Genomic DNA, 20,225 nt, shown 5'->3' with positions numbered 1-20,225 from the left:
GCCCTGGAATATGATCCTACTTCCACTTTTGTCCCCTACCCAGTAGTGACCCACCTTCCCCTATTAACCCTTATCCTGCAGTGATCCACCTAGCTCCCCCTAGTGGCCCCTACCTTCAGTGACCCACCTTCAACTACTGTCCCCTACCATGCAGTGAGCCACCTTGCCCTTGTGTCCCCTACCTGGCAGTGACCCACCTTCCCCAAGTGACACCTACCTTGCAGTGACCCACCTTCCACTAGTGTCCCCTACCTTGCAGTGACCCACCTTCCCATTGTGTCCCCTACCTTGCAGTGACCCACCTTCCCCAAGTGACCCCTACCTTGCAGTGACCCACCTTCCACTAGTGTCCCCTACCTTGCAGTGACCCACCTTCCCATTGTGTCCCCTACCTGGCAGTGACCCACCTTCCCCAAGTGACCCCTACCTTGCAGTGACCCACCTTCCACTAGTGTCCCCTACCTTGCAGTGACCCACCTTCCTCTTGTGTTCCCTACCTGGCAGTGATCCACTTTCCCATTGTGTCCCCTACCTTGCAGTGACCCACCTTCCCCTTGTGTCCCCTACCTGGCTGTGATCCACCTCCCCCTTGTGTCCCCTACCTAGCAGTGATCCACCTTCCCCTAGTGAACCCTACCTTGCAGTGACCCCCCTTCCACTAGTGTCCCCTACCTTGCAGTGAGCCACCTTCCCCTTGTGTCCCCTACCTGGCTGTGATCCACCCCCCCCCTTGTGTCCCCTACCTGGCAGTGATCCACCTTCCCCTAGTGACCCCTACCTTGCAGTGAACCATCTTCCCCTAGTGTCCCCTACCTTGCAGTGACCCGCCTTCCCCTTGTGTCCCCTACCTTGCAGTGACCCACCTTCCCCCTGTGTCCCCAACCTTGCAGTGACCCACCTTCCCATTGTGTCCCCTACCTTGCAGTGACCCGCCTTCCCCTTGTATCCCCTACCTTGCAGTGACCCACCTTCCCCTTGTGTCCCCTACCTTGCAGTGACCCACCTTCCTCTTGTGTTCCCTACCTGGCAGTGATCCACCTTCCCTTAGTGTCCCCTACCTTGCAGTGACCCACCTTCCCCTAGTTTTCCCTACCTTGCAGTGATCCACTTTCCCCTAGAGAACCCTAACGTGCAGTGGTCCACATTCCCCTAGTTTTCCCTACCCTGCAGTAATCTACCTACCACTTGTGGCCCTACCGTGCAGTGATCTCCCTTCCACTAACTAGTGTCCCCTACCCTGCAGTGATCCACCTTCCACTTGTGCCCGCTACCCTGCAGTTATCCACCTTCCACTTGTTCCCCCTACCCTGCAGTGATCCACCTTCCCATAGTGTCCCATACCCTGCTGTAATCAACCTTCCACTAGTGCCGCCTACCCTGCTGTGATCCACCTTCCCCTAGGTTATTGAGTAGGTGATTTAAGGATATACGCACACTCAGACCTTTGGTTTAATTTGATCTTGAAGTAACATTTCAACGGGTCATTTTAGGTTAAAACGGCTTGTATAGTTAAATATCACATTTTCATCGAAAACTAGTGGCATTTAACTATAAAAGGCCTTTGTACTTTTAGTGCATTGATATTGTACTGGCATACAACATGTCAACCTGTACTTTAATATCTCCATGTCTCCAGCCCCCTACTTGGCAAAAAGGTATACCAGGTATAATGCGCTTGTAATTTAAGAAGAACATATCTTTTAAAGTTTACCTAAATGTGTACATGTTCAATTATTTGTGTTATTTAAAAAAAAGATCGGTTGTTGCATTGTTCGGTACGGTTTGAATGACTGATTAAGTTGCGTCGGGTCGGCGAGCACACAACACAGCACATTGTCATTCAGGTTGCAGTTGACCTCCAATAGATCGCCGGCGGTGGAAGTGTCATGGTCAAGTGGCATCGATCACCAGTAGATCGTCGGCGGTGGTGGTGTCATGCTCAGGCCGTAGTCGACCACCAATTGATTGTCGGCGGTGGTGGTGTCATGCCCAGGTTGTAGTCGACCACCAACTGATCGTCGGTGGTGGTGGTTCGGCGGTGGTGGTGTCATGCCCAGGTTGAAGTCGACCACCAACTGATCGTCGGCGGTGGTGGTGTCATGCCCAGGTTGTAGTCGACCACCAACTGATCGTCGGCGGTTGTGATGTGATGCCCAGGTTGTAGTCGACCACCAACTGATCGTCGGCGGTTGTGGTGTGATGCGCTGGTTGTAGTCGACCACCAACTGATCGTCGGCGGTGGTGGTGTCATGCCCAGGTTGTAGTTGACCACCAATAGTTCTTCGGCGGTGGTGATATTATGCCCAGCTTGTAGTCGACCACCAATTGATCGTCGGCGGTGGTGGTGTCATGCTCAGGTTGTAGTCGACCACCAACTGATCGTCGACGGTGTTGGTGTCATGCTCAGGCTGTAGTCGACCACCAACTGATTGTCGGCGGTGGTGGTGTCATGCCCAGGTTGTAGTCGACCACCAACTGATCGTCGGCGGTGGTGGTGTCATGCCAAGGTTGTAGTCGACCACCAACTGATCTTCGACGGTGTTGGTGTCATGCCCAGATTGTAGTCGACCACCAACTGATCGTCGGCGGTGGTGGTGTTATGCACAGGTTGAAGTCGACCACCAATTGATCGTCGGCCGTGGTGGTGTCATGCCCAGGTTGTAGCCGACCACCAATTTATCGTCGGCGGTGGTGGTGTCATGCCCAGGTTGTAGTCGACCACCAACTGATCGTCGGCGGTGGTTGTTTCATGCCCAAGTGGTATCGATCACCAATAGATCGTCGGCGGTGGTGGTGTCGTGCCCAGGTTGTAGTCGACCACCAACTGATTGTCGGCGGTGGTGGTGTCATGCCCAGGTTGTAGTCGACCACCAACTGATCGCCGGCGGTGGTGGTGTCATGCCTAGGTTGTAGTCGTCCACCATAACATCGTCGGCGGTGGTTGTTTCATGCCCAAGTGGTATCGATCACCAATTGATCGTCGGCCGTGGTGGTGTCATGCCTAGGTTGTAGTCGTCCACCATAACATCGTCGGCGGTGGTTGTTTCATGCCCAAGTGGTATCGATCACCAATTGATCGTCGGCGGTGGTGGTGTCGTGCCCAGGTTTACGTCGCCCACCATAATATTGTCGGCGGTGGTGGTGTCATACCCAAGTGGTATCGATCACCAATTGATCGTCGGCCGTGGTGGTGTCATGCCTAGGTTGTAGTCGTCCACCATAACATTGTCGGCGGTGGTTGTTTCATGCCCAAGTGGTATCGATCACCAATTGATCGTCGGCCGTGGTGGTGTCATGCCTAGGTTGTAGTCGTCCACCATAACATCGTCGGCGGTGGTTGTTTCATGCCCAAGTGGTATCGATCACCAATTGATCGTCGGCGGTGGCGGTGTCGTGCCCAGGTTTACGTCGCCCACCATAATATTGTCGGCGGTGGTGGTGTCATACCCAAGTGGTATTCGAGCACCAATAGATCGTCGTTGACGGTGGTGTCATGCCCATATTGTGCCGGGCTCGCACTTGTGACAAGGGTCATTTTCATGCATCAACGTTGATAAGTAGTTATGCTGTTCAAAGAAGTATTTAAATGTATACTATTAGTTGGTGGTTGTATTTTAGTGCGGACCAATGACAATCGAGGATTTTTCTATTGTTCTGTTCATTCGTTTTACTTGGTGTTTGCATTTTTGTGCGTGCCAATGACATTCGAAGATTTTCTGTTCATTAAATTCACGCAGATCAATTAGGACGAATGCATAAAAAACACCAAGTGAGTAAGACTACAATTTTGACAATTTTTGGGAAAAAGTGACCTACTTCCTTAAGTGGCCGAGGTACGCCCGCTCTATTTTCTGTAGATGGCCAAAGTTAAACTTTAACATATACATCTATAGTCCATTTGGTACTTTATGACAGTCGCTATGCTATTATCATTCTCGTATGAAATAATATCAATACTTCTAGAAAGCCATTTGGCTTTGCCGTTTATGAAACGTCAGAAACTGCTGGTGACAGAACTGGAAAGAATAGAAACACAAATGGCTCAATTTTATCTGGGGGTTGACCGCTGCACCTGTTAATGATCGACAAAGACACGCAAGGTGATATGTATTTGGCACTTGTCTGAAGAAGAATATAGATGTTTCCAACATTGTTAAAAAAACATAAACATAATAATGACGTCTCTATTACCATGTACGCATTTCCACCAAACGCTTTAAAGCATCTAAAAGTAAAGAATGTTTAAAATAAATATCTACAAAACAACAAAAATAAATTAACCAAAAAATAATCAATCTTCTTTGTAAATGACATTGTTTTCTGACTTGGATGATATACATGACCGGAGCTCGGACAAGATAATAAGTCAGTTTACGCGGCAGACGGGCAATATCCTTTTAAGAACAGTGCTTTATCGTATAATATATATCTCTCTTATTAACTTTAACTTTTGTATTTGTTTGTTTAAATCATCAATATTATATAGGTTATGATACGCTGGGGTGCCGAGGATGGTTTAAATATACTCTCAGGTTAATGACTTATGGTCTTAACTAGATGTCTTACCATCATTCTCCTTTCTTCTTCAAGCAATATCAACCTAAATCAACGCTCTCTTTACCGCATAGCAGGCTTTTTTTGCAGCGTTTCTTGCACAAAACAGATGGCGCTTAAAGCCCACAATCTCAGATCTAGGAGATATATGTTACTGCCACACACAGACATGCAGGTTAATAGAGTATACGCACCTGATCCTTGTGCAACAACTATCTCGAGATTTGAATGTTACAAAATCCATGAAAATCATTAAGTTGTTGTTGCTGCTGCTGTTGTTTATAAAGGTCGCTCCCTATAATGGCTGCATCATGGTTTGACCCCACCACATGCCCAATTTGAAGCCAAGGGGGGACTTCACCCCAACCGGTAGATGACCGGGATATTCACCAAAGCAGTAATTTTGTACCAAGAACATGAATGCCGCGACACCTGCGACGAATAACATCTAGAGTGGTACTAAAGCTTTCTATGAAAATTTTAATTAACAGTAAGATGACATGATGTAAAACAGACGTAGCGGTCAACCCCCAGAAGAAATTGATCCATTTTTGTTTCTATTCTTTCCAGTTCTGTCACCAGCAGTTTCTGACGTTCCATAAACGGCAAAGCCAAATGGCTTTCTAGACGTAATGACGTTTATAGAATAGCGACTGTGATAAAGGTACACAATGGACTATGTACATGTTAAAGTTCAACTTTGGCAATCTACAGAAAATTGAACAGGCGTTTCTCAGCCACAAGCGGAAATAGACCGCTTTTCCCCAAAGATTGTCGTAAATGGACTCTAACTTCTTGGTGTGTTTGTTTGCATTCGTCATAATCGATCTGCGTACAATTAATGAACAGAAAATCTTCAAATGCCATTGGCACGCACAAAAATGCAAACACCAAGTAAAACGAATGAACAGAAGAAAATTTGAAAAAAACTCGATTGTCATTGGTCCGCACAAAAATACAGACACCAATTAATATTATACATTTAGATATTTCTTTGAACAGCATAACTACTGACAACGTTGATGCATGCTAATTACCGCTGTCACAAGTAAACAACCGTGAATGAAATCCTCGCGACATCGCGACACTTTTGAATCCAGACATCCCTAGAAAGCATTTCTAACTTGCGAGCCCGGCACTTTATGGGCATGACACCACCGCCAACGACGACCTACATGTATTGGTGTTCGAATACTACCTGAGTATGACACCGCCACCGCCGACGAAGACCTACATGTATTGGTGTTCGAATACCACCTGGGCATGACACCGCCACCGCCGACGGCGACCTACATGTATTGGTGTTCGACTACCACCTGGGTATGACACCGACACCGCCGACGGCGACCTACATGTACATGTATTGTTGTTTGACTACCACTTGGGCATGACACCTCCCACCGCCCCGATCTATTGGTGGTCGACTACAACGTAAATGACAATGTGGTGTGTTGTGTACTCGCCGACCCAACGCTTCCCTATCGGTCATTCAACCCGTACCAAACAATGCAACGACCGATCTTCTCTAGATAGCATAGCTTTAGATATGAAACAAATAATTGAACATTTACACATTATCGAACAACTTTTAACAATATGTTCTGAAATTACAAGCGCACTGTACTTGGTATACCTTTTTTGCCCAGTAGGGGACTGGGGACATGGAGACATATAAACACAGGTCAACATGGTGTATGCCAGTACAATATCAATGCATTCAAAGTACATAGGTCTTTTTTTAAATGTCACTAGTGTCTGAGGAAAATATGATATTAAACTATACAAGCCGTATTGACCCCAATTGACCCGTTGAAATATTACTTTACATACTAGTATAAGATCAAATTTAGCCAAATGTATTGGGGTGCATGTATCCTTAAGTCACCTACTCAATAACCCTCGAGCGGGAATTAAGCAATGTACTCTAGCCGCTGTTCCAACAACCTGTGAGGTCCCACGGCTAGGGTAACACAGGCATCCCTTTTATGTTCAGCGGCTTTACTTATCATTGGTATCCGAGTTTACTCAGGTTTAATCTGATGCAAAAACTGATACTTAATGAATTTATTTCAATTAAATATTACAGAACCTGCAATCGGATGGTCCAACCACTGAGACATTACTTTATAAATACATGATGGCCTACCCAGTTTCAACACGTGTTAGGGGACACTAGAGAGGATCGCTACAAGGTAGGGGATACTATTGGAAGGTGGATCACTGCAGGATAGGGGTCACTAGGGGAAGGTGGATCAATGCATGGTCCTGGCTACTAGCAGAGGGTGGATAACTACAGGCTAGGGGCCACTAGTGGAAGGTTGATCACTGTGGGATAGGGTGTTTATGGAAGGTGAATCACTGCAGGGTAGGAGCCACTAGTGAAAGGATGAACACTACAGGGTAGGGGCCATTAGGGGAAGGTGGGTCACTGCAGGGTTCGGGCCAGAATGGGAAGTCGGAACACTGCGGGGTACGGGCAACAAGGGGAAGGTGGATCACTGTGGGATAGGCGCCACCAGTGGAATGTTGATCACTGTAGGGTAGGGGACGCTAAATGATGGTTGCTCACTCCAGGGGATGGGCAACAGAAGAAGGGGGCACATGCAGGGTACGGGCCACTAGTGATAGTTGGACACGCACCAACATGACACCAACCAGCGTGGTTTACTTTCCTACAAATAAAGACTGATTTTATGTAACAGACATGCCACATATTGAACCACATGAGACAAGTTACCTGAAACATCCATTAAACATACGATGTAAATTGTTAAAATGCATCTTTGTTTTTTATTAATTGATCAATCATTTCTTTGTGGTAATACTGACAAATTGCGTCCGTTTGCATGTATGTTTTAAACTTTTAAACTTAATGGGCCTTAATCAATGATTACTGAACGAACCGCAAGGTAGGCAGGAGGCTGGGGTGACGGAAGTACACGATCATTTGCAATCAGTTATCACGCGGAGCATGTAGATCAACCAATGACAGTTTTCAAACATAAACTTTCAATATTCTCATAATTTAATAACCTTGATCAATTTGCGGGATATACGCACTTTAAGTTATGATAATGTCTAGCTGGGTCATTTCGTGCGTAATTTGTCTGATCATTGAACTGAATTTTAAATAATGAAAATAAAAATAGAAAGAAACATGCACACCTTTATTTACGAAGCGTATACGTGCTATCTGTAATAAACCATACCGTATTGGAAAATGTAGACTCATTAGTTTTAAATGTACCATAAATGGGGAAAAGTCATCCGTTTACAACGGATAACATCATCATCATCAATCATCAATCATCATCATCATCGTCGTCGTCGTCGTCGTCGTCGACATCATCGTCGTCGTCGTCATCAGAATCCTTACCATTATCATCATCTTCATCAGTTTAAGTATCGTATTACTCATGTTCAAACGCTAAATAATTCATATTGAAATAGATTATTTTCAAAGTGGTTAGTAAGAATATTAAGTAGACGGTTTATTAGCAAAAAAAACACATAATTGTGTACAAAGAAAATGTGAGTCACGGTCTATTCGCTGAATTAATGTAAATACATTTTAAGCTTGTTTTCGTTACTGCCTTATTCTGGGGGATTTGGTTAAACATTATTCTGTTATAACCGATGGTTCGTTAACTCTTTGACCTTCTCACTCTCCAAACTGTTTTAGTTTATTATTGAACACTGCCATTAATCATGGTAATGTTTGTTATTTTATTATGCCATATAAACCGGCAGTTTTCGTTATGCCACTTAAAACCGATATTTTTTCCAGGAACACTGATCTTGAATATTACTACAGTCTAACTCAATCTTCCATCAACACATTGAGCAGCATATTTCAGTTTTTCAGTCTACTTTCGAAGGTGGCGGCGAAAATGTAGAAATCATCGTGTTTTGGGTCATATTTTCACCTTGTAAGTTGTATTCAATATATATGCCCCGTAAACTGATGCCGCCTTTATGGGTCTGCATTTTTTAGGCTTCCCTCGGTGTTTTTGTCAAGTTCGTTTGTAGTGAAACAAAAATATTATTAAAGAAAAACCTTCAGTAACGAATATGATATTCAAAGATGAAAGCGAAAATTTAGGACTTCAAGTTTCACTGCCGTTTCGCAAAAAAAAAATCATATTATTTAGCAAAATTTTATCATCCAGTGTTGGTAAAATGTTGGTTTTTAATTTCCTGACGCTGTAGTCGAGCCTTCATGGTGAAATCATATTAGTTTCACCAACTTAATAATCAAAAAAGTGTTGGTTGAAGCAAATTTTGAGACCCAGTTCTAAATAACATTGATAGACACGTACATGTATGTATTGATTATATAATATATTGATATACGACTCGGGCAATGGCTTAATTGTGGTTTCTTGCCGATGATTAGATTCAAATAAGAAAGATATTCAATAAAGAATTTAATTAAATTTTAATTTTTGACACGAAAAACACATTCATTTTGTAGAAAGCCTTTTGCGACTTGAGCCACTATTTCATGAAAGCTTCTTTCGTTAAACTAGCTTATTTCCTGCTCATTAATACACCTTAATATTGGACTTCAACACTAAATGGAAAAAAATACGTTTAGGTCTTCAAATCAATTATTACACTGTGAAGGGCTAAAACCACCATAGGTTCACTTGACGGGTAAACCCCCCGCCTCCTTCCCCAAACCCCCCTGAACAATGTGACCTTAGGGGGGAAACAAATCCAACCACTTGGGAACTAAAGTAGGCCGTGAGATATGCATGACATTCACGGTATTACGCAAAGCCACTCGTGATTTAGAATCCTGTTTAACATTCCTTCATGCACAATACAAAACATATCCTATTTCAATGATACGATATGGGAGTCAAAAAGTACAATATTAAGAAAATCGCATTCTTTTTTAGTGTTATACTCGTATTCAATGAATTCAATTCTATCAAAATATGGAATGAGCGCCATGTTGGTCCCCGTGTTCTCCTTGAAAACATTAAAGCATCTCTAAACTTACCATGGTTACAGTGGCTGCTATAATATTTAGTCTTAAAAATATAACACATCCTTGTGCATTCCATGAAAAAACAAACATATTGACAGACGTCAACAGCCGTACTAGGCTGGACCAGTTCGTTCTGTAAGAAACGCATGACCATCGAAGGAGTGCAAGGAAATATAGTTGACAAAGATATAGGATTGAGTTTCATTGAATAAGGTCATTTCCCTGATATCTTTATCATTTTCCCTCAACTTTAAATATTTCTTTTGTTAACTTTGGTCCGCTAGAAGCTCGAGGGAAAAAAATCAATTCGTGATTATCAGTTTTAAACCTATTTCCTTTTAAGGTTTGAATAAGCGGAAACTGATAAAATATTACACAAAAGAGGAATTAAGGTATTATATTAGTTAAACATTGCATATCCGGTTACCCCTGTTAACAACACGAACGTGGATGTTGAGTCTGACCTTGAAAAAACGTAGGTTTCAAATGAAAGCGTTCTCTCTATACGAGACTCCAGTCGGTATTGAGGGGGTGATTGCCTGTTATGGAATGGCTTAATCAGATTCATTCAAGTTTTCAATGAAAGTGTCTTTTTATGGTCAACGCTGAAGGACCATGCACTCGACTGTTGAATCACGATTACAGACTATTCACAAAGGCATGTACTAACATGCCTCTGGTTAATCATTATTTCAAGAATGAAAAACACCCTAGAGCTCCATATATTAAAGCATATTTGTATAAACATAGTGTGCATTATCGATACATACTGTTATCGGGCAGTGTACCTGTATGTTGCTGTTGCGGTGACCCGGTCAGATACCGATGATTCAATTCCTTAATATTTAATAATAATACACTCACCAGTTGACATAAGCGTACCATTCATTACGTTCACTCCTTTTGGATGATTTTGTATGTAATAGTCATAGAATACAATGTATTAACACTGGCAATAGTCAATTAGTCGATTGTTTGAGAACTGTAACCACAACGTGATTAACGACATCGTTTTAATGTTTTAAAGGCCGCGAAATATTTGATGATGCTCACATCGTGCACACATTAAAATACATGTGTAACAGCTGAAAAACTTGTCTCTAATCTTGTTGAAAATATAACATATATCACATTGAGTGTATCCATTAAACTTGCAGGACAGTAATGGCTTAAACCGTTACAAACGGTTTAAGAAAAATGCATAAAACATCAATTTTTTGAACTTAAATATAAACTTCTGCGATCTATTTTTTGTCAGCAGTCTTACATCACTGGTTTCCATGGATTTTCGAAAAATTTGGCTCGTTCCAAGACATTTTTTTTTAAGTTGTCAAAATGTTCAAATTGTGAGAGTTCAGCTTTAATTTTAACTATTTGTTAACGGCCCGATGTATATATTAAATGTCCAAGCATAGAAATTCAACTGTGTATACAACGGCCACGATCTACGGTATTTAACAAATAAAAACTCATACATTTAACTTGTACTGAATGTACATTCAATCCCTTTTCCCTCTATTGCGTAACATAGTATGCAAATTATGTTGATTTTTCTTTATACAAGGCCAATCCAACACGTAATATCAGATGATTTTGCCGTGCTATTCGCTGGCGCGCCGAACTCATTAGATATGCATTACTACGTCATTTACCCATATATGGAATATGACCTGTCACGTGACGGAGGTCGCGGGAAAACTGATAAACAGTAATAAAACCGGGAGTACTCGATCCACGTTAGTAATACACGCTCATTGTTCAGATCTAAAACATTACAGACAATACTGTTGATTTTATTCCTGTAAAAGACGTTGAGCTTGTAAGAAACAGACTATTTATAAAATGAGGAATATTATTGGAACAGGAAAACTCTGCTTTTATACAGACATGTGTAACAAAAACGTTTCTGGAGACGGTTCCGAGATCAAGTGTGGACGGTTAAATTTGATACAGGAACATAAGGGGAAGAAGTTAAAAGTTCAAGTGTTCGTTCGTGTGTACCGTAACAGTTTTGAACATTTTTTGGTTCTGTACAAAGACAATAAGTTCAGTCTGCAGTCGGGATATATCAGCCTGAAGAACTGCCTGGTCAGTAAATGTACTGGCAAGGAGACGCAGTTTCGGGTAACGCTGAACGATTACGAGGGGACCGGTGTCGTGTTCGAGTCTAGCAACCGTAAAGAGGCGGACGAGTGGCAGGAGGCGCTACAGTCACAGATCGTGTCATCGTCACCGCCTATGAGCGCCATCTCCCCCAGTCTGTCGCCCGTGATCCCCCGGTCGCCGCTCATGCCCACCGTTACGGAAGAGAGCGACGAGGAGAGTTGAGCGCCGACGACGAGAACACTTGTGTGAATCTTATCGTAGACACTTTTAATGGTGGATCCTCTAAATCCATGACTGTTGGAAATATCGGTGTGGATCCAACAGTGTGTTCCGAAGAATTCCATGACTCTACGGGGGTCCTGTCTCGTGTGTTAGTACATGAATAACTTGCACTAGCAGACACATATATGTTATTGTGAACCATCGTTCCATTACATTCTTTGTCAGGCATTTCAAGTATTATTATTATACGGTGCCCCATAGATAGTATAGACATGAACTATTAGACAGTTGAAAAGTGAGATAATCGTGTCATAAGTCATGTTACGTAATGCGTTGTACCGTCGAAAGCCTTAAATGCGTCATACCAGATCTGGGAAGGGATTGCGAACCGGTCGACCTATCTTGGCAAATAAACCCACACACCCAGAGTGAAAATCACTTCAGCAGACGAGAAAACAAACGTAGCAGACGAGGGTTTTACCTGATCAGACGATACTTTATCTCACCTGGCGGTGGGCCAAGTACTCGGGACCACCGAGACTCGCACCGGTGGTTGTGATATCTCTGACTCACTCAGAGTTGTTTTGAACATTAAAAGTTCAAATTCACTACGGAGAAACGACTTATTTACTTGTTTCATATTGTTCATCTATTACAGCACTTTGTAATAAGATTAAAAGTGCGTCATCGTTGTACAACATTATTTATTTATTGATCGCTATTAAAGTTCAAATCATTGACTAATGCCTTTTTTTCAATTCACCTTCATAAACAAAATTTCAGTACATTCAATATGAACTGAAAATGTGTTGATACAGCTACTCATACATGCGCCAGACTGAGAGACACATGCAATGTGGGGAGACCCACATACACTTTCAAGAGTTAGCCAACAACGGTAATTAAAGTATAAAGATACATTATGATTTTGTCTATATTCATATTTAAAGTATTTTTGTACACATTTCCAAGAGAGCACAGAGACCACAATATGGAGAAAATAAAATGAAATATAAAATGCCTGCCTTATTTAAGACACCCCGCCCACGAACTGCGTAGCAAGGGCGAATCCAGGAATCGACGTTAGAGGGGGGCGTAACTTAGGGGTGTACCTTTGCCCCACCCCATCCCTCACAAACGAAATTTATATGGTTTAAAATGTTGGCAGGGGGGTTTGGGATCCTCCCCAATAAAAATTTAACAATTTCTAGTCCGAAATGGTGCATTTTGGGCGTATTATATTATTTGTCTTCTCCTTTATTGAAATAAAAAAGTAAACCTGCACGATTTTAGGGAAGCCGCTTGTGTGTAGAACTTTACATGATATTACTTCATAATAACGGTTGTTGTTAATATACAAACAAAGTTGTCAGCATTTGAATGATTTTGTTTATCGTTTACAGGATGTCGGCACATATTTGATCTGTTTTTAAAAAAAAACTATTTTCGCGACGCATTTTACTATCATGTTGAACGGAAATGTGACGCATTCAACCTGTCACCCATTTCTTTGCGAGGGAATATAAACCATAAGTCTGGCAAGCGTTGAGTATCTGAAAACCAGTGTAAGAATGTAACCTACATTTACATGCGATACAAAATTACTGCGTCAGATTTTGCGTTGACAATGTGTCAGCATATGAGGTTGTATTTCAGTTAGATGACCTGAATTAAAATCATTATGATTAAGAACGGCTCGTTCGCTTCGCAAACTCCGCCCGCCCATTCTTTATAATTCAGATTTTAATTCATGTCATCGAACTATTACTTAGCAACGAAGGGGAGTGTTATCGTCGGATATCCCCGATACATTTTTGGGCTACCAGGTTATGCTTCGTATATATGCATTAAGTGTAACGGGAGAAAGTACCATACTGATGCATAGTTTGAACGGCTTCATGAAGATCGAAGAACTCCACGAACAAGTTCTTTTCACTTTTTTTAAGTTTTAAGTTCATACATTTATTATAATAAATTAAAAATTATATGAAACACCTGTGTATGTATCAACACTCTTTAAATATGGTTCTGTGTATGTATCAACACGCTTAAAGGTACTGTGTATGTATCAACATTCTTTAAATATGGTTCTGTGTATGTATCAACACTCTTAAAGGTACTGTGTATGTATCAACACTCTTAAAGGTACTGTGTATGTATCAACACTCTTAAAGGTTCTGTGTTTGTATAAACACTTTTAAAAGTACTGTATGTATTTACACTCTTAAATGTACTATGTGTGTATCAACACTCTCTAAGGTACCGTTTTATGTATCAACACTCTTAAAGGTACTGTGTATGTTTCAACACTCTTTAAGGTAATGTGTGTGTGTATCAACACTGTTAAAGGTATTGTGTATGTTTCAACACTCTTAAAGGTACTGTGTATGTTTCAACACTCTTAAGGTACTGTGTATGTTTCAACACTCTTAAAGGTACTGTGTATGGTTTAACACTCTTTAATGTATTGTGTATGTATCAACACTCTTAAGGTACTGTGTTTGTATCAACACTCTTAAGGTACTGTGTTTGTATCAACACTCTTAAGGTACTGTGTATGTTTCAACACTCTTAAAGGTACTGTGTATGGTTTAACACTCTTTAATGTACTGTGTTTGTATCAACACTCTTAAAGGTACTGTGTATGGTTTAACACTCTTTAATGTATTGTGTTTGTATCAACACTCTTTAAGGTACTGTGTTTGTATCAACACTCTTTAAGGTACTGTGTTTGTATCAACACTCTTAAGGTACTGTGTTTGTATCAACACTCTTAAAGGTACTGTGTATGTTTCAACACTCTTAAAGGTACTGTGTTTGTATCAACACTCTTAAGGTACTGTGTTTGTATCAACACTCTTTAATGTACTGTGTTTGTATCAACACTCTTAAAGGTACTGTGTATGTTTCAACACTCTTAAGGTACTGTGTTTGTATCAACACTCTTTAAGGTACTGTGTTTGTATCAACACTCTTAAAGGTACTGTGTTTGTATCAACACTCTTAAGGTACTGTGTTTGTATCAACACTCTTAAGGTACTGTGTTTGTATCAACACTCTTAAGGTACTGTGTTTGTATCAACACTCTTTAAGGTACTGTGTTTGTATCAACACTCTTAAGGTACTGTGTTTGTATCAACACTCTTTAAGGTACTGTGTTTGTATCAACACTCTTAAGGTACTGTGTTTGTATCAACACTCTTTAAGGTACTGTGTGTGTATCAACACTCTTAAAGGTACTGTGTTTGTATCAACACTCCAAAGGTACTGTGTTTGTATCAACACTTTAAAGGGTACTGTGTATGTTTCAACACTCTTTAAGGTAATGTGTGTGTGTATCAACACTCTTAAAGGGTTTGGTGTATGTATCAACACTTAGTATGTGCCAACAATCTAAAAGGTACTGTTAATGTATTAACATTGTCATGGTACTGTGTCAGTATCAACACTCTTTAAGGTACTGTGTATGTAGCAACACTTTTTAAGGTACTCTATGTATGTATCAACACTCTTTAAGGTACTGTGTATGTAGCAACACTCTTAAAGGTACTGTATGTATCAACACTTTTAAAGGTACTGTATTTATGTATCAACACTTTTAAAGGTACTGTATGTATATACCAACACTTTTAAAGGTAATGCATTTATGTATCAACACTTTAAAAGGTACTGTATGTATCAACACTTTTAAAGGTACTGTATGTATCAACACTTTAAAAGGTACTGTATGTATCAACACTTTTAAAGGTACTGTATGTATGTATCAACACTTTTAAAGGTATTGTTTGTATGTATCAACACTTTTAATGGTATTGTACGTATGTATCAACACTTTTAAAAGTACTGTATGTGTCAACACTGTAAATGGTACTGTATGTATGTATGAACACTTTTAAATGTACTGTATGTATGTACCAGTCCTGTGTATGTGTGTCAACAGTATCAAAGGTGATATATGTGCGTGCTCCTAGCAAAAAGCTGTTATTAGAAATGTCTCAATTGTAAAGTACATGTAGACAATGACCATGGTGGCAATTTTAATAAACATATATGGGTTATATTCTCAAGGTCGTATATGGACATTGCTTCAATAACAACATCCCGATGGCTTACATGGATTGCGTCTTTTGTTGGGCATAATTCAAGTCATCCGAGAACTAAGCTGTCAAGTTGAAACGTTTCAACATTCATCTTTACAATTAAAACAGGCGCAAATATTTATAAACAACTAACGTTTGACGTAGTTTGAAATCACCCACTCGAGTAAGAACAGAAACCAGCAATACATATAGGAATTTCATTGTTTGCCAGCACATTGTTACATGATGTAAACTCTCCACTGAAGGTCAAACATTGCATTACGAAGTCCGTTCATGTCACAATTACAGTTGCATGTGTGAATGAAAACACGATGTATTGAAACCATTCAAGAATGTGAACGACTTTTGAGCAAAACACGCACTAGGTTTGACAAGTTGTTGTTTAAGATCGAAATAAAGCTTAGGGCCGTGGGGAAGGGGGTGCGTATATTATTGCCCTTGTCCGTCCGTGAGTCTGTGTGTGCGTGTGTCCGTTCGTCCGTAAGGATTAGATAAAATTGTGTCGCTCAAAACTTTAAAACTATTTCAGTGTTGTTTAGGTGATGAAGTTTTGTACCTTTAGTTTCTTTTCCCGATGCACTTAGTAAAACCAGAGTAATGACCCTTGAATTAGCAAAAAAAAAGGCATTTCTGGACTTGGGTCGCTCTAAACTTCCAAACTATTTAACTTATAGCCAAAAAACCTTGGCTGAATGTTATTAAGGTGGTGAAGTTTCGCTGCACTTAGTAACACCAGAGTTATGGCCTTGAATTAGCATAATTAGCACTTCTAGACTTGTGTAGCTCAAAACTCCGAAACCATTTTACATATAGTCAAGAAACCTTGGCGGAATGTTATTAAAACCAGAGTTTTGGCTCTTGAGTTAGCATAAAATGGCATTTTCTGGACTTGTTTCGCTGAAAACTCCAAACCTTTATGACACGAATCATGAAAGCTTTGGGGAATGAGGTTGGGGTGATGAAGTTATATAACATTGTCGAGCTCAGCACGCTATTTTTGATTTGGTTTAAATTGTTTATTCTCTTTTTAAAGAATTTTGAGGCTTTTAAAGGAAATGATATATGCGATAAATAAGTTAAACTACTTGTTGTTTCATAAAATCATATTTGTGTAAGTAATATTGCTAAGTGAAATAAGATACTTAAATGAGGTACGCTTAGGAATTTTCGAGGGTTTCGTTTTCTGCACTTAATAAAAACAGAGTTCAGGTCCTTGAATTAACAAAAAATGCATTTCTGGACATGTGTCGCTCAAACCTATAAATAATTTCACCTACAGTCATATAACCTTGGGGGAATGTTGTTCAGGTGATGAAGCTGTGCACCTTGTGTTTTGTTTGCCGCTGCCCATTGTATATCCAGAGTTATGGCCCTTGAATAAGCAAAAAATGACAATTTTGGACTTGTGTTGCTCAAAACCACAATGTATTTCACTTAGAGTTATATTACCTTAGGGGAATGTTGTTCTGGCGGTGAAGTTTTGCACCTGGGCCGAATGCATATAGCTTCTTGGAATAAAATAGTGAACATTTTCGAATTTTAAACAATGAATATTTTTCATCAAATTTATTCTCACGCATTTCATTTTTTTGCCTTTTCTTGCCTTTATATATATATATTTGTTGTAAAAATATTGTTATCTTTCTTTTAATTCTTACTTAGAAAAAAGGTGATCTTTCATTTATATGTAATTGAAATGTCTCACTTATACACTTTATTAATACGGCCCCTTGGGTTTTGTTTCCCGCTGCACGCAGTACAGCCAGAGTTCTGGCCCTTGAATTTGCGGAAAATGGGCAACTGAACTGAGCCGATTGAACTTGTGTCGCGTCGCTCATAACTTAAAAATTAGCTTTAGTGACAAACGCGGCATACGGGGGTTTCTTACGTATACGGACACATTTTAGTTTCTCTCGTTTCCATCGTGGTTATAGTAAGATATTCCAAATTCTAGAATTTCTGTAAAGTCCATTTTATCCAGTTCGTCAGAACTGTCTACATAAGGCTATTGGAGCAGGGCATTATTGTTATATAAATAACTATTGGCCCAAACATTTCTCTTTCGGTAATGTCCGCAGTTCAAACAACATTTTCCGTAGACGTAATTTTACTGACTGCCATTTTGGTCCATAGAGTATTCTTTCTAATGTATTTCACCACATTACTTCGGTGGACGTCTATCGAAGGTAAGTTTTTCAAGCAGTTACCTTGTTTTTTAATGTAAGAGAGGAATATTTATTACTTCGATCAATCTAAACCAATTCCAAAACCTTGGTGTCAACGGTTAAAGTCTAAGTGGTGCTCTTGCATGTGACAGATGAAATGTTTTTTTATATATATAATTAATGTTCTCATACACCGGTTAAGTGCCTTTTATCGTAGATGGTTCATACCGTATTTGTCAGCGTCCGAGAAGCTTTATGACAACTGTCCAACTGGTATGTCCTACTAAACTAGGTCAGTAAAAAAGTTTCGTCACTGTCACATTAGTTTTGTATTTTATTTAGGGTAAGGTTAAGCGTTAGACGGCACTTGACACAAAATTACGTGTCGTTCAAGCAACGCGCAAAGGGAAATCAACACTACTGTATAGAGAAAATAGAGAATACAACTCTACGTAGTTACAGTTCTTATATTAGCTGAAAACATAAATGGCTATTGGTTTCGACACCAACTTTCTTTATTTATAATAGTGAACATTTAATGTAACTCCAAATAAATTTTATATCTAAACAGTTAGTGTCAAGAGTACGCGCTCTTGGTGGGTGAGAGATGTTAGACGTAGTAAATGCCCCAAGTGGTTATGTGTGTCTGTAACTATGCAATGCTTATTAACTGACACTCGTGCCAAATGCTGTAAATTCGGATAACTTGCAGCGCATTGAAAACTATGAAAACTATGTGGATCAAAACAAAATGTTTCGAATAAAACTTAACTAGTTTGTTCCTCAGTAAATCGAATGATTAAATCAATCAATCAATCAATCAATCCAAAGGGTATATTCTATTTCCTCCATGAATGGATAGATACATTATGTTAAAATCAAGTATTATATTTAATTCCAAAGCATGATGGTACATTTATCACAATTAAGTACAAAACACATTAAAGAATATTTTGGAACTGATGTAGGACAATTCACGTTATAATAAGTGGATACCGAGATAGGCATGTTAACTATGACGTGAATGCACTGCGTATTGCGATCCCTTAAAGGGGTTAATCGTGGAACGTTTCACTTCGTATTACGTTCCCTTAAAGGGGTTAATCGTCAGGAACGTTTCACTTCGTATTACGTTCCCTTAAAGGAGTTAGTCGTGGAACGTTTCACTTCGTATTACGTTCCCTTAAAGGAGTTAGTCGTGGAACGTTTCACTTCGTATTACGTTCCCTTAAAGGGGTTAGTCGTGGAACGTTTCACTTCGTATTACGTTCCCTTAAAGGAGTTAGTCGTGGAACGTTTCACTTCGTATTACGTTCCCTTAAAGGGGTTAGTCGTGGAACGTTTCACTTCGTATTACGTTCCCTTAAAGGAGTTAGTCGTGGAACGTTTCACTTCGTATTACGTTCCCTTAAAGGGGTTAATCGTCAGGAACGTTTCACTTCGTATTACGTTCCCTTAAAGGGGTTAGTCGTGGAACGTTTCACTTCGTATTACGTTCCCTAAAATGGGTTAATCGTGGAACGTTCGTGTTACGTTCCCTTAAAGAACTTGACATATAAACTGACGTGTGTAATGAAAATGCACATCTAGATTGGAAAAGAACTGTTGTATTCTATTGTTCGGGTGTAAGATGTATAAAAACACACAGTTTTCGCAACTGATCTCATGTTTACTGTGTGAAGTCTAATTTACAAGTGCTATTGGAGTGTACAACATCAGTATACAATAAACAATACATGCAATACAGTTGATGATTAAAGGGAAGTAATGCAATTTAATTCATTGTCCATTGTTGTGTTAGAGTAGTGTAGATAATACAAGTACATTTTTCAAACAGAATCCTAGTGTTTAACACTGTGACGCCAAAGTATTCCAATAGTGTTATTATATATCTGATTTAACTGTGGGAACACTCTTTGAAAGCCATGGATAGACAGACAATGGTTCGAGCACCCTAAAATATTAAAAACTGAAATTTCCTCAGACATGCACACTGTAATGTTTACTTGAGGTTTCCATTTCGGAGTTTGCTTTTAAATAATCCTCTTTATGAACTACGTTATAGATCTCCACGTCTCGTCC

At 40.1% G+C, this 20,225-nt stretch overlaps 1 protein-coding gene across 1 annotated transcript; it reads left to right on the top strand.

The window, feature by feature from the left end:
* The first annotated feature begins 11,270 nt into the window (after nt 1-11,270).
* Nucleotides 11,271-12,618, top strand: LOC128226814 (uncharacterized). The gene has a single exon (XM_052936881.1). It carries the CDS (start codon nt 11,393-11,395, stop codon nt 11,876-11,878), a length of 486 nt encoding a protein of 161 aa, XP_052792841.1. The 5' UTR covers nt 11,271-11,392; the 3' UTR covers nt 11,879-12,618.
* The last annotated feature ends 7,607 nt before the right edge of the window (nt 12,619-20,225 follow it).

Source organism: Mya arenaria, chromosome 3 (genome assembly GCF_026914265.1).
Source record: "Mya arenaria isolate MELC-2E11 chromosome 3, ASM2691426v1".
In the NCBI taxonomy this organism is placed as follows: Eukaryota; Metazoa; Mollusca; class Bivalvia; order Myida; family Myidae; genus Mya; species Mya arenaria.
The sequence above is the reverse complement of the archived record's forward strand: the minus strand, read 5'-3'. Positions and strand labels throughout refer to the sequence as shown.

Excerpts from the sequence above, each read along its gene's own strand:
- LOC128226814 (XM_052936881.1), top strand. The coding sequence starts at position 11,393 with ATGAGGAATATTATTGGAACAGGAAAACTCTGCTTTTATACAGACATG.